This window comes from Garra rufa, chromosome 4, assembly GCF_049309525.1.
Source record: "Garra rufa chromosome 4, GarRuf1.0, whole genome shotgun sequence".
Classification (NCBI taxonomy): Eukaryota; Metazoa; Chordata; class Actinopteri; order Cypriniformes; family Cyprinidae; genus Garra; species Garra rufa.
In genome coordinates, this window is record NC_133364.1 from 28,224,050 (window position 1) to 28,240,577 (window position 16,528).

The window sequence follows — 16,528 nt, forward strand, 5'->3', positions numbered from 1 at the left end:
CCGCCCACCGCACATTAGCGCAGCTGTGATTGGTTAAGGTGCCTCATGAGTGGCTGCTGAACGGCCAATCACAAGTGGACGTTTACATGCCTTCTGTAGTTTCCGCACAGGCACATAAAATGTTTGATTTTCTGTGAAGGAATGTTTAATTTCTAAACATAAAACACACAAGGATGCAATTAAATAAAACAATAAATATAACAGAACAACAAAACATTTCAATGGTGAAGAAACGTCTAGTCTAAAGAGTTTTGGACAACAATATTATTTTATCTTTTATGTTACATTAAATGTTAGCTATTTAATGTTTAGGCCAAGCTTTTTATTATTATTTCGTCCAAAAAATAAATAAATAAAAATAAAAGCTAGTGGGAAATCTAATGTTTTCCTCGCTTTTGTATTTTCAGATAGCTAAAGTGTTTCAAAATATTGTTGATAAATGAGAACTGTCTTAAAAAGAGGCTTATGGTTGCAAAATTTGCACAGCGAAACTTATCCAGAAGTAAGCATTTATAGGATTTATAAAATTCAACTTTTTTTTTTTTTTTTTTTTTTTTTATCTGTATCAATAACCAAACAACATAGGCCTATCTTTCCAAAATAGTCACATAGGCCTACTTGTAAAAACTTTCCCAAAATACTTTTGTGTAACGACTGTACCAAAATAAATGTACATTGCGTAAAAATAGCACATTGTGTCATTGTCAGGTGTAGATAGGCTAACTATTCTGAGTTGTGAATTGGGCTTATTTGCAAAATACTTCTCTTAAATCGTATACAGTTAAGTATTTATGTGGCGACTTGTTTTGATTAAGTTTTGATTTGTTTGATAAAGCGCAATGTTGACGTTTTGGCCGTCTTTTCCGTAAAGTGAATGAGGATGGGTTTGTCAAGGTCTAAAAACGACTTGAAAAATAGTGATATTACATTTAGGCTAGCACAGTACGGCTGTTACGAAATATCAGAAAAAGTTATTGTTGGGGGATTGTATTTATGTATTGTTGCTAGTCACAATAGCTAGGCTACTTAATCTGAAAATACTGGAAATCACCTCCTATACCACTATTTTGCAGAACTGAGAAGAAAAACTTCTGCTTTGCTTCTTCATGAAGTCTGCTGATAGCTCAATATAATATAGTATAATATAATATAGTATTATTGATATTATATTATATTATATTATATTATATTAACAAGATGTGCGATATGACAGTTCAATACGCTTTTTGTGTTCTGTACTAGAAATATTAATGTAGCCTATATATACAAACAGTTGCAGGTAATATATAATATGCAAATTGCATAATATGTTATATAACTTTGTAAATAAATGAGTGTTAAACCCTAAATAAAATAAAATAAAAAAAGTATGTCAGTCACTCACATCGCACCTCCTACAATAGGATTAACTTATGTGTGACGCATATCTCTCTGACTCCTCCCACTTATCTGGAAAGAAAAAACCGCTATGTAGCCAAACTGCTTAGGAGAAAACGAGCAACATTGTAGCGACTGTAGCATTTTTGTAATAATTTAAAGCGTCGGGGCGGTATAGTATAAACTCGGTTTGAAGATGAAAGTGAGATAACGAGTGTGTATTTGTTGTTAAGAGCAGAAATGGAGAAGCAGTCGCGTCTGTTGTGTTCTGAGCTGTGTGTTCAGCGCAGACTGTATGAGGTCACATTAAACTGCGCGATTTTCGCGTGGAAAGACGTACAAAACGCCAAAAAACACACCGGACGCGCCATATATGGAGCTGTCAAAGCGGGTGAGTTACATATCTAACATGATAATAACAATATAACGTATACAACACGGTGCACTGCTGCTGCTGCTGTTGTTTGTTCTAGTGGTGTGTGTCTCAAAACTGACTTGAGCTGCCTACCTAGTAGACCGTAGTTTTAGTCATCGTGTGTCGTATTGACCAGCTAACTATGATGCCCCAAAAGGATACTGACTCGATTACCTTTTTGATGCCCTAAAACGTTGCTTACTCAGAACGTGTATATGATGCCAAAAAACGCTGCTGAGTCTGAACATGTCAGTGGTGCCCAAAAGGATGCTGATTGGATGAAAGACGTCTATGATGCCCAAAAGTGCTGAAAATCTCCAATGCATGTGATGCCCCAAAATGCAAATGAATAATGCCTACGATCACTACTGATTATATGTATGTACATACTTATGAATATATAGTATGTGTCTGAAATGGAATGCTTTTGTGATGCCCAAAACAATCTTAATGTGTAACATTATATAAGATGCCTGAAACCCCTGCTGACTCAACGCATAAATAATGCATAGAAATGCTGCGTTGTATGATGCACGTGATCAATTCAGAAATGATGGTATGTGATGTCTAAAACACCACTAACTCTGCACATGGTTACAATGCCATAAAACTCTGCTGGCTCAGTCAGAATCTATGTCACCTCTAAATACTGTTGTAAGCACACTTTTATGATGTTTAGAAATGCTACTGACTCCTAAAATTTCAGTGATGCTCAACAATTCTGCGCTCCGTGCCCAAAAAGGTGCTTATCTGGAACTCATCAATGAGGCCTTAACATGCTGTATTCTGTGCATGTGGTTAAGATGCCTTAAATTGCTGTCTGCTAGGTAGGCAGTTTTGAATTACAGCCATAAACATTAAAGATAGAAATACCATTCATTATCTAGATTGTTACATAAAGTATTATGTAACCTTTTACAGAGGAGTTTTTCTGTTCCTTAACAGTAGTTAAGTTGTGTATAAACTAAAGAGTGTTGTCAGATTGTGCTGGAAGGTCAGAGAGGTCTCTGATAATCTTGAGGAAATGGATTGTGTGTTTCCACCTGTCTGCAGCACACACTACAGTATAGTGTCCTGTCCTGTCCTCCTATTGCTCCTGGTCTTTGGTTGTGATTGTTAATAAATCTGTTGATGTCTGTCATGAACTGTCATAAATTAACTTCCAGGTTTGGGTTGTTAATCAGTTATTTGCGTGACATTGTTTCCTGAAAATCGTTCATGCATATTCACAGGATTTGCTGGAAAAGTCTTGAACCTTTTTAGAAGAAAAGAGTGACCACAAACTACAGTTGAGGTCTAAAGGTTACATGATTCTTTCAGAATCTTCAAAATGTTAGATATTTTACCAAAATAAGAGGGATTATACAAAATGCATGTTATAGTTTATGTAGTACTGACCTAAATAAGAATATTTAACAAATTTATAAAAAATGACCCTGTTCAAAAGTTTACATCCCCTTGATTCATTATACTGTGTTGTTACCTGAATGATCAGCTGTGTCAGTGATAGTTGTTAATAAGTCCTAGTCCTTTGTTTGTCCTGAACAGCCTGCTGTTCTTTAGAAAAGTCTTTTAGGTTCCACAAATTCTTTGGTTTCCCAGCATTTTTGTGTATTTGAACCCTTTCCAACAATGGCTGCATGATTTTTTCCATCTTTACACACTGAGGACAACTGAGGGACTCATATGCAACAATTACAGAAGGTTCAAACGCTCCCTGTTGCTCTAGAAGAAAAAAACATGCAATAAGAGCTGAGGGGTGAAAACTGAATTTGAAGATCAGGGTATATTTAACTTTGTCTTCGGGGAAAGATGTAACTACCTTCTGTAGCCTCTAAAAGACAGTACTAAATAAAAAAAATATGATGTTTAGGCAAAATAAGAAAATGTACACATCCCCATTCTGTTCAAAAGTTTTCACCCCCAGGCTCTTAATGCATTATTTTTCCTTCTGGTGCATTAGGAAGCTTATTAACCTTTTGTAACACTATATGCTGGACAAATGATCTGGTCATTGTATTTAGTTGGACAAAAACTTTCCAGATAATTTGTTTAAATGCAGTTTTTGTAAAATGCTAGACAAATTTCCAAAGTTCCAAATGATATTATACAAATGTGGTTCACTTTCTGCCTTTAGAAAGAAAAATTAATACAATTTGAGTACTTATTGTTTAATGCTCTCATGATTAAGCAGTGGAATAAATATGGGATCCTTGTCTGTAATGTTTTAGGCCTAAGGCTGGCCAACATACTACAAAAATCTTCGAAACCCCTGTTATCACAGTCAAAACAATAACAATTTTATGATATGCTTAAAGAGCCACCATGAAAATTAAATATTGCTTATAGTCAAGAATAAAGCGTATGCTAATTAATTATAATGTTATAGTCTTAATGTTATTAAAATAAAATAACATAAGGATGGAGGAGGAAAAACAAATATATCCTGGCCCACTTTCAGCGAGAAAAAGCGTTTGAAAAAAATATTATATTAATTGTTGATCTTTTGTTATAATGGGAAATACGGATATGCCTGAAAAGTGAATTCGTATTCAGAAAGGCATAGAGTTACATTACAGAAAATTCCACTTACCACAAAAACTGAATAAGGAGAGATGACTAAAAGAATGATGGCTAATGATTTGCAGATTTTGAGTACAACTGACAAACATCTAAATTGTGAAATGTGTGGTAAGTACTGCCACTCTGTAATATACACAGAGTACATGTGATTGCAAATCTCGAAAGTGAAAGTAAAAAGCGATTTCAATGGCCCTTATATTAATAGCAGCTTCCAGATACCTGCAATCTATATACAGTATAATTACTCAACGATATAATTGTGAGAGAAGCACTCATCTCATATTTATTCCCATTAGGGGTTACATAGTACGGCTAATTTCCTTTCCAAACACGATATTCAGATTCGGGCACATCCCTAATGGGAAAAGTTAAATATTTTTGATTAATTAAGAAGTTAATAGTTAATAGCAGACACCGATTTCTATGAGTCAGGACTACCCGTACTATAGACTGGTGTGTTTTTGTATCAAAATACTGGTGTGTTTGACGTCCAGTGTGCACAAAACATTTGATGAAAAATTGTGATTAATAAAAGTAGTTAATCAATTTTTAATCAAATCGATAATAATCAAATCGCGAGGTACCGAAAGATTCCCAGCCCTATTGTAAACTGTTCATGTATGTAAGTTATAGAGGTCTGTGACAATGGTAAGTGGATGGTATCTTGTTTAAAAACAGGTTTCAATATTCTTGACCGTTTTAAAACTGTCCATGTTAAACTCCACATAAATATTGAGTCCAAAACTAATCCAGGTTTTTAAAACCGCTTTACCTGTGCCAGACCTTTGCTCATGCTGTGGATACATTATACAGCTGAGGAGAAGTTGAGAACTGGGTGACCTCCAGTACTAAGATCCATTACACAAAGCTGGCTTTTATTTAAAGGTCTTGATGGATACTTTCCTCGGGGGGCCATGACACATATGAAATGAAGTTTCCACCCTGCTTAAGGTAGTTGAAAGTGCCATTAAAGCATTTCACATGAACAAAACCATCGCTCACATGAGCTCACAGATTCTTTTCTAGTTGGCAAAATTGTTTTCAGTACCCAGATGTTTTGTTTTGGTTTGGGTCTTTCATATCTCTGTGGTTTGTAGTTCTTTTACATTTATTAAAGGTTCATAACACTGTTGGTCAATAAACTCGTTATGCTAAACTATTTTATTGATTTGAAAGCATAAAGAACATGTCGATTTCTCATTTGTGGATCCGTTTTTGTTTTCACTCTGTAAAGCTTTAGGTTGCCAGTGTGACTTGTGCCAGCGCTGGCTCTTTAGTGTCTGATGTACTTTGTCCATCTGCTGTGTAATCTAACCCCTTTCACCACGAGTTAGTTTTCTCAGAATGCCCGTAACTGAAGTAGTGGGAACACAAAAGACATTATTTGTAGAGGGCCCTTTCATACTAAACAAATGTTTGGTTTTGCTGGAAAGGTCATGTCGGATGGATGAATGGTGTGTTATGCTGCTCAAACACATCGCTTCAGAACTTTGCGAGAAGGGAATAAGCACCTGGTCCCAAACTCATATCTCCATGGCAATAGATGCCTGGTAGGTAATATTCCGCAACATGATCCACATCAGGATGCATAGGTAATGCATATGGACTGGGATTGTTCTTTCAAACCGTTGACATAATTTTTGGGGTGTCCTTTAGCCTAGTGTGTGGCTCAAGTGATGTCATAATTGTGGTTAGCACAAATGCAGTCTCAAATTCTTGCCATATTAATAGCAAACATGCCTGGGAGGTATGGTTTAGCACATTATTTAAAGTATAGCTGAGTTTGTCATATGAAGTTCTGGGAAATGGTAGAACATTGTCAGTATGAATTCTTACCATTTATACTGTGATTTAGCCGTTAGCTAAATTGGTACAGTGCATGAAATGGAAACATTTATGTTAAAATTGTACATGGTCCCTTTTCAAATAAACTTTAAATAATAATTTTAATTTAAATAGCATAAAGATTTGGGCTGCGTTCTCCGAAACCACCTTAACGCTACGCCGTTCTTAAGTTGTACCTTAAGAAGTACCTTATCGTTAATACGTGTTTTCCGAAACCTTCTTAGTTAAGTATACCTTCTATAAGTCATACGTTCGTAAGGTTGGTCTGGAGCGCTCTTAGCTATACCTTATCGCTGCTGAAGGTTCACACCGCTAGTGGCCACCACTACGCAAAAAGCTTTTTTACATCGCAGTTTAATTACACATAGAAAATTTTATATGAACATTTAATCTAAAATCTGATTTAGTATTAAAATTACATTTTTACTTTACTTTAAAATTTTACACATGAAATACTTAATGGCCTACACCCGGTGGAAGTGTTTTCATTAATAAAGTTTCCATACACTAATGGTTGTTAGCTTTTTTTTAATTACTATCTCAAGGCACATCAGCTGGCGAACCATTTGACAGAAAAGGCTTAGGAGTCTATATAAAGAAAGATGAGTTTACGCCAATTTTATAGCTATGGCAGCGAGGCGGCGAGTACTTGTTTTAAATCAAAGACGGCGCCGTCCACGGAGCGCAATAGCGTGTAATGCATACGCCAAAGTCCAATTTTGCGTGCATATGATATGCCAATCCTTCCCATTAACTTCAATGGAGAGAGGATGCGTACAAATACCATGCTTCATCTTATATATATATATATATATAAGATGAAGCATGGTATTTGTACGCATCCTCTCTCCATTGAAGTTAATGGGAAGGAATGGCGTATCATATGCACACAAAATTTGACTTTGGCGTATGCACTACACGCTATTGCAAAGTCGTGTTATTTATATACAGTGTGGCGATTTACGCCAATAATTTGATACGGCTAGTGGGTAATCAGCATACGTCGTGGAGAACATTAACACACGTTTGGCCGTGAGGGTGTGGGATTGCTCACTTGCTAAATTATAAATACATACACATATTTATGTCTGCATGTACATATTTCAATGAGCCCTGATAAATGCAGTTTATACTATTTCTAAAACGCTTCTTTATAAAGAACGTTGTTTTCTCAATACTTTATACCGCTGTGAAGGAAAGAGCGCACAATCGATAATCGAGGCATCGATATCAACCTATTCAGCACCTCCACCATGGACAGCACCTGCTAAGGTCGCACTTAAGAAGGTTTACCTTAAGCAACATCCTAAGGTATAGTTCGGAGAACACACGTAGGAAAGGCATACCTGTAGTTAAGGTGTACCTTTTGAGTCTTCATAGCGCGCTAAGAGACAACGTTATCGGAGAACGCAGCCTTGCTCTTTTTCTGTGCAAATTGTTTAACCCATAACTGCTCACTTTATTTATTTATTTATTTATTTATTTATTCATTCAACAAAAAAGTGTAAAACTGACATATATGATAACATATGGACTGGGATTGTTGTTTTAAACCATTGCCATGTGAGTCATTCCGTGACAAATCAGCTAAATTTCAAGACTTCCCTGATTCAAGTGTTTGATTTTGCTAATATTTTATCTGAGGAAAGATAGACATGTATAGTGATGAGAACCAAAATATTAAATGTCATGGATGAATATTTACAGAGTAATCCACTATTTTGTAGAGGGAGGTCACAATGGCAATTTTTACCTTAGATTCAAAGTCGGGTTACAAGGGTGTAAAAAATTACTTCAGAAAGATAACTTAATCATAATGTTATTTTGACAGAGATTTGCAGTTCTATTAGTAAAATATGTTGACTTTAGCTATCTTTGTTGCATTGTGTGCCAATGGTGACCATTGGTGACCAAGTTTTTCTCTAAAGTTTGCATGCCTGTAACTCAAGTATTACACGAATTTGGGAAAATTAATATTTGACACTCAGACAGGTATGTTATATACAATTGTTTTGATAGAAAGGATACAAGATGCAAATCTAATTTCAACACTTTCTTCTTCAGACATTGTACTTTAAGTAAAATAAGTATAAGCTCTATAAAAAGTGACCATTTGGTTTTCGGCCACTGAAAATGGGTAATAGACAACCATCTGGACACGGAGCCTCATTGAGATGCCCACATTTCTGGGACTGAATGATATAGATTCCAAAAGACAAGTTTATTAATAAGTAGAATGAAATCATATTGCTAAATCTTTAATACTTCTTGACTTATAGGGACATGAACTTTAAAAAACGAATATTTATGGCATTCAGACAGGTATTTTCAATGCAATTGTTTTGACAGAAGGAAACGAGATACAGCTCTGATTTCAAGATTATTTGTTCTTCAGACATTCCTCTTTAAAAGAAAAAAGTATTATATATTTTTTTCAAACTGACTGATTTTTTTCTGCTAGCATCAACATATCAACAAAGACTGCTAGCATCAACATATTTTACTAATAGAACTACCAATCTCTGTGAAAAAATAAGATAATAATGCTGCTATCTTTCTAAAGTCATTTTTACCCCCCATAACTCCAAATCTCAGGTGAAAATTGCCATTTTGACCTCCCGTAGATTACTCTGTAAATATTCGTCCATGACATTTAATATTTTGGCTTTCATCACTTACAGGCCTATCTTTCTTCAGAAAAAAATATTAGGTTTCTTTAAAGAACCATCTCTTTCTTACATTTTTATAATCTACAGAAACTTCTTTCTCCACAGAAAGAAGAAAGGTTCTTCAGATGTTAAAATGTTCTTTATGGAACCATTTAGACAAAAAAGGTTCTTATATGGCATTGTGAAGCACCTTTATTTCTAAGAGTGTATGATGCCTGTGTAGGTTACACACAAAGTTTTGAAAATGTTGAAGGCAGCACGCCAAACCATGTTTGACAAAACTCTGTTTGTGGAATCCTGTAGCTCTACATGCTTGCTGGTTATGTGTGATGATGTTAGTCTCATAACTATAAAAATCCTCCCTTTTAATATCACACATTCTCGTCAAGTCTGAAACTCAATTGCACTTCCGCATTATGTAACATCATATCAGTTTAAAGAGGAATGAGATGTGCAGTTATTTATTAAGTCATAGTTTAATCAGTCTTTTTTGTATAGCTCTTTTCACAAAAGTGTATGTTTTGAAGTATCTGTAATTTTGCCAGAGATGTGTGTCAGAGTAATATCCATATGGAACTAGTATTCAGCTGAGATAATACAGTTACATAGCTAGTTAGGAATATGTTAGGCGATAATTACAGCTTGTAATCATAATGATAACAATATAAAGATGTTAGTAAGTGCACTTAGAGCATGTGGAGAGTATATAGCCTCAGATTGCTGTGTCATTGAGCCATCTTTGGGAGGGACATGTGGAGTATTTGGCAGAGAGAGAGAGCTGCGATATAACGGTCAAGGACCCCTGGAATGTCAGCTATTGTTCAGTGGTATTTCCTCTATCCTCATTAAGTTTACTGCCTCTGTTTAATGAAATTACCATAGTTAACACAGAAATGAGAGCAAATGAAAACATTTTATGTAATTGGATGTGTGTTTGTATTGGTTTTTGATATAACCACATACAGAGTGATTGCAGTAGAAGTTTAGTGGGAATAAATAAAATGAGCCGAATAGACTGTAAATGATCAGATCAAAAGAATGTGTTTTGTTTATAGGGAATAACTGGCAAAGTAAATATTCTCATTCTCAATTTTTAACCAAATTATACTGCTGACTGCATTCGTCAAGCATTCAGTGCTGTAGTTCAACCCTTTTAACAAATATATTGTAAATAGTCAAATATATATTGTTCTTGTGTGTTTTTTTTTTTAATAAATGGGAAATATAAGAAATGTAACTTCAAAACAACATTTGGTGCAAAAATAGTTAGGCGCTGCTACTTTAATGTGGTTTAGGCTAAATATTCAACCCTCGTTTAACCCTACCTAATCTGGCAGATGTCATTTAACATCTCCAACCATAGATTTCATTCATATATGTGTTTACCTTAAATGTTTATTCCATATTTATTTCTTTAAAATAACAAAATTTATTCCATGCTAAATTTTGGCAAGTCTTGTAACAATTGCAAATATGTAACACATATTTTATATTCAGTATTTTTCTGATACTAATATAAAGAAATACCTTTTGGTGTGGTCACGATTACTTTTTTTTGGTGAATTTTCTTGGGCAAAATCCAGTCGTTTCAATAGGAATTCAGTCAATCAGAAATCTCACATCAGGGAAAAAGATTTTCCCATACAGAGTTTAACTTAGACAGATTCTCCTTGTTGACCAACAGAATTCTACTTTGTCAAGAATTTCACATTCAGCTTGAAGAATTTCAAACCCTGCTTCCTACTATACACTCCAAAATGCATTGTAATTTTATTGTTCTTTTTTTAGATTTTTGGTCGGGGGATGCTAAACACAGACCAAACTAAGATCAAATGCAACAGGCATCTAAAAGTCCCTTATGAACTTTATAACTCTACTGCATCACCTATACATTTCAGCTTTTTGCCTCATGCAGTATTCATGTCTTATACAAGTATCATGAAACTTTTATCAGGTTGTTGTTTCCATGTTATTATGCTGTAAATTTTATGGCTACATCTGGGCATATGAATGGTTTCATTAGGCTGTTTAAAAATGAAATACACTTGTTACGTCTCATAAATTTGTCATGGAGTTTTAATGAAGATAAATCATTAGGTTTATCTGGGTATTAAGTAAAGTTTCTGAAGCAGTACTTTATACTAATCCACATAACTCTCTGATCTTTTGAATAAGGTCAGACCTCATTAACTTCCTCTCCCAGGGGTTTTCTGGAAAAGCCTACATTATGTAACATAACACGAGATTGACTCATTTGGGCACAAGCTGTCAGAATACAAAAACCTCCTTTGCTTAGAAATATTTTCCCTAGCACAGAGACAGAGATGGTGGAAACTGACATTTACATAGTGTCTACTGCAAAGCAAACAAAATGAAGCAGTCGACTTCACCAGGAAATCTCGAAAGTCTCTAAAGCATTTTCTGTAATAATTCAGGTATCATTGGAAAAAAAAAATCCAACATGGCACATGGTTTAAGAGAAATATTGGCTATAACCTTTTGGAAAGTAAGCTAGTAAAAGGCATCAATGTCTATGCTACCAGTGGTTTAAGGAGTGTACCAGTTCATTTGTTTATTCAGCTCATTGTCTAAAAATCCTGCTGATTCAACTGAATTGATCTTGAAATATGGCTTTGCAATTGTAAATTATTTGTGTTGGATCATTTCAAATGCTGAAAATCAAATGATTGCTTTTGATTTGATTTTTGATTAAATGATTGAGTGTTCAGTACCAAATATTAAATATGACATCTACTCTGATTAAAAGTTGGTTTAGTTGCCATTGATATTGTATTTTCAGAAAGTTTTGAAATATTTGTTCTCTCCTCAAATTTGTCACTACCGAAACAGTTCAAATAATTTAATTAGAAGGGTTATATTGACCTATTAAGATTTTATTTACATCTACATTGTAAATATATGTTTTTGCTATTTTATAAAAAAAAAATCAATTCAATTTTTAACCATATTTTCAAGTGTAATTTATTAGATTTGTTGTATTTTAAATCGTTTTTTTCTTTGTAAAAGGCAAAAAGTTGATCATACTGATTTCAAAGTTAAAGATTCATTAGTTTGAATATACGTTGAACCAAAAAATATCATAACATCTTATTCAGTATATTCAGTATCATTTATTTTTTGACAAAACATCATGTTTCGGTAGCGACTGCACATTTTCGGTACTGGCAGTAATACTTTGGTAGGGACCACATCACATTGCAGAATTTTAACTTGCAAACTAAAACACTACTAAAATACAACAAATTTGCATAACGGTACTAAAATTTTGTCTATTTCCCCCAGATATAAAGATTATGTGTTCCCTTTTGTCACTACTGAAACAATGATGACATGTTTCAGGTCATACTTCCAGAACATTTGGTGGAGTTTCGAAACTCCGCCAGATGTTACAGTAGTGACAATTAGATACTTTTGAACCTAGCTCAAAGATTCTAATTGGCACATGGTTAGCTAGCACAGTTCTGAACAGTGGTACACATATAAAAACTAAATGTTTTGGAATAACTCCCCAAAAAAGTGTGCTTAATTGCAGGAAAAAAGGTGTTTGGTAGTGACAGTTTTTTTTTTTTTTTTTTTTTTTTTTTTTAACTTCACTTTTTAAAATAATCTAAAAGATACTTTTAAAAACAACAATGGAAATTATTTCACTATCATATCATAAGTCGAAATTTAGAGGTTAGGGTTGGGAAAAGCCACCTCCTAGTTGAAAGTACCCAATAAATGATTATTTTAAATATATTAAGCTTACTGATATTTTAAATATTGTGGGTTTCAATAGATAAGAGAAGTTTTGAATACTTATAAATGCTTTTTATGTGTTGTTGTTTTTTTGTTTTTTTTTGGTTGTGGGACAGCAGTGCGCACTAATTCTGTAGAATGGGCCATATACAATCTGTTCAATGTTTTTATTGACTTAATAATTAAATTTCTTTTAAATCTTATTGAAAATCAATGTATTATGAATCCAATCAATTCATTGTCAACTCAGATATTCACATTCCTAATAATTAATTAAAATTGACTTTTTTCCCAACATAACAAGGTCACGATAGCATGACGAAAGATTTGGGTCATACAAAATGATGTCTTGGCAACTAACTGAAATAAATAACTTAGCAAATTTCCAGTTCTATTTGTATGACAAAATGCAAATGTTGCTGCTAATGTAGAATATTCTGACTTATTAGAAGTTAGGTTTTGTTATCTGAGGTTGTTTAAGTCTCTCATGTTATGTGACCCACTGGTCCTCTTTACACAGGTAGTCATTGTGTCCCGGTGTGTGAGATTATAGCTGTTCAGGAAAAGGAAGATGAATCCCCTTGTAAAGACACTGGGAAATGGCAGAAGGTTCCTCAGAGCCCAGCGGACTCCTGCCAGCACGCTTTCACAGGTACACCAGCATAATCAGACTGTCATCTGCTTATCTGGCCCTGACAACAGGGGATACATAGCTTGTTATTTTATCTATATGTCGTCAGTGTATTATCAGAACCATACTGAGCATGTAGGTCACATTTTACCTAAGTTTTTTTTCTCTTTTGTGTTTCTCTGCAGTATTCTACATAGAGAGGACGAGGCAGCACTGCTGGCGGTGCAGCAACGTGACTTTCCACTGCTCTGAACATTCCCTGTGTCTGCTCTGGGTCCAAACTATTAGGGAACAACTTGCATTGCTGAGTGCGTCTTCAATTTTTGCATTATATTCTATAACAGAAAAGTTTACTATTGTAAACTAACGAACTACACATAAACTATAGCAAAAGATAACTTGTAATAGGTTGGTCAGTGATTTTCACACCAGTTTTGTGTTCAGGAATAATGGTTAAATGTTATGTTAATAGTTGCTTGGGGTCCATTATGTGTGAATTTATTGAGTTTCTCAAGTAGACGAGTCAGTTACTACCACACATTTGGTACTGTACATAATTATGGTATACATAAATAATGGGCACTTATAGGAGAAGCTTATTTTGAGAACAAACAATTACAGAAAATGTACTCACCCCCTTGTCATCCAAGATGTTAATGTCTTTCTTTCTTCAGTTGTAAAGAAAGATGCTGTTTAAATGTAGCTTTAAAGGGCTCTAAATGATCCCATAGAGGAAGAAGGGTCTTATCTAGCGAAATAATTGGTTATTTAAAAATAAAAAACTCAAACGCTTGTCTTGTCTAGCTCTGCAAGTATTCCAGTTCAGGATACTTAGGGTATGTCAAAAACTCCCATTTCATTTTTCCTCCAACTTAAAAAATGTTCTACATCACTGTTTTACCTTTTTTTGTAAAGGGTGTTTGATCTTCTTTGCATGTTCACTTTGTAAAAACTGGGTCAGTACTTCTGCAGTGATGTAGGACGATTTTGAAGTTGGAGGAGAAAATGAGACGGGGGTTTTCCGACCTACCCTAACTGTCTTGAACAGGAATACACAGAATACATGCAGAGCTAGAAAAGATGAGCATTTGAGGTTAAAAAGGTTTTTTTTTTAATAATTGATTGTTTCACTAGATAAGACCCTTCTTCCTCGGCTGGGATCGTTTAGAGCTCTTTGAAGCTGCATTTAAACTGAATTTTGGAAGTTCAAAAACACGGGCACCATAGAACTCCACTAAATGGTGAGAAATCCTGAAATATTTTCCTCAAAATACATAATTTCTTTACGACTGAAAAAAGAAAGACAAGGGGTGAGTAAATTATCTGTAAATTTTTGGGTCACACTTTATATTAGGTGGCCTTAACTATTATGTACTTACATTAAAAAATAAGTACGATGTACTTAATGTGGTCATATTGCATTGCAAAACACGTTTGCTTCTATTAAGGTGGGGTTTCGGTAAGATTAGAGACAGGTTTGGTGCTATGGGTAGGTTTAGGGGTGGGTTAGGGTGTAAGGGATGGGTCAACAGAAGTTTTTACAGAAATTAATTACAAATGTAATTACATATAGTTTTTTTTTTTTTTAAAAAGGTAAGTACAATGTAAAAACATGTATGTACACAAAAAGTACATTGTAACAAATGATTATTAAATGTAAGTACATAGTAGTTACCGCCTAATGTAAGTTAGCCACCTAATGTAAAGTGGGACCAATTTTTGTTCTGGAAGTTATCTTCTCCTTTAATTCCTTGTTAACACAGTGTGATAAAATCTCTCTTCCCTTTAATTCTACATTTTAATCAGTCAAAATAGCTGGTATTTTTGTTAACTACTTTGTGTCCAATCTGTGCTTTGTAACTCCGCCCAAAACAGAATCTCATTGGTTAAAACTCTTACTCCAGCTGTATATTAAATATCAAATATATTCTGATTTTATTTTAGTCATGCATTGCTTAGAAACAGAGAAAATAATTGTACATTTGAAATAACCCAGAATGTTTCTTACCAATCCTATGGAAGGTTTTGATTTGTTTTGAACCTAGTATAGGCCCAAGTGCAGTTTGGTCTTCTATGTTGTCACATCAGATGAACAACTTAATGAAGTAGTTTTGACAGCCCAGGAAGACTGTTGTCAAACAAAAACTCAATTTTAATGCTCTGCCCGCCTCTCATTCCGCAGCCAATCGACCGAAGAGTTTGCTAGTGTACATCAACCCCTTCGGAGGAAAACAACGTGGGAAGCAGATTTACGACCACAAAGTGGCCCCCATCTTTTCCCGGGCTTCCATTTCCACCGACGTGATTGGTGAGTGCCCGTCAGCCGCCTGCATTAACATTTAAATAAAAAATGAGCTTTTATGCTTTGCAAATAGATCTCCGTTGGCAAATGGCCCCACCTGCCAACCCGTCCCACGAATATGATTTTATTTACAGCGCCATCTATCACAGGAGCTGGCCATAATGCAAACTGTGATAGTCGATAAACATAGGAATGCAAAGACATCCATTATTTATTAAGTTTGAGGGAGGAAGACCCCGGGTTGGTGTGAATATTGGCTGTAAGAGCTAAAGCTTACAGGCTTACTCAGCAGTTGCTCGAGGGTCTTCTTTTTACGACCATGTGAACATTTCGCAAATGCTAAAGTACATGTCTGGCTGGACAAATACCATTCAAACCAAATCATTAGAGGAGCCAAACAAGATGTTCTGCCGACGGTTTAATAAGCTCCATACATCACCTTTGGCATATATCATCAACGTGATCCACAGGGCTCGGTCCTGGGCCCCATTCATTTTCAGCACATCCCTCCGAGTTACGGCTTTACATCAGTGCTGATGGTAAAGAACCGGTAATGAAATGTACCGGGGATTGTTTTTCACCGCGACTTCAGCTTCATCATTTGATGTGGCTGATTGATGGTCTCCATCAAGCCAGCAGAAAAATGCAATTTAACTGCCAGATGAACATAATGATGTTTCTCCCCCCTCTGCTCAGCCTCGCTGTCATCGTCCCGTTAACAATGGCTTTTTCTCTTTTGTTTCTATAGTTACAGAGCGTGCAAATCATGCCAGGGACCACTTGAAGACGGAGGCTGATCTGAAGAAGTATGACGGGTGAGTGGGCGTCCTGCTGGGAGATCACGGTCGCTGTGCGGCGACTCTTAATTTGCCCAGTGAGGAATGCGTCCTCTGCAGCAAAGCTCAGATTAACATTTGCACATCAATGCACATCGGTCTGGCACTGCG

General features: G+C 35.2%; 1 protein-coding gene across 1 annotated transcript in view; it reads left to right on the forward strand.

Moving 5' to 3' along the window:
* The first annotated feature begins 1,462 nt into the window (after positions 1 to 1,462).
* cerk (ceramide kinase) overlaps positions 1,463 to 16,528 on the forward strand; it is a 29,825-nt gene continuing 14,759 nt past the window's right edge. The window contains exons 1-5 of the mRNA XM_073838937.1: positions 1,463 to 1,768; positions 13,169 to 13,300; positions 13,465 to 13,587; positions 15,462 to 15,587; positions 16,330 to 16,396. Coding sequence (XP_073695038.1) covers positions 1,618 to 1,768; positions 13,169 to 13,300; positions 13,465 to 13,587; positions 15,462 to 15,587; positions 16,330 to 16,396 — 599 coding nt within the window. The 5' untranslated portion in view covers positions 1,463 to 1,617. The remainder of the gene's footprint in view (positions 1,769 to 13,168; positions 13,301 to 13,464; positions 13,588 to 15,461; positions 15,588 to 16,329; positions 16,397 to 16,528) is intronic.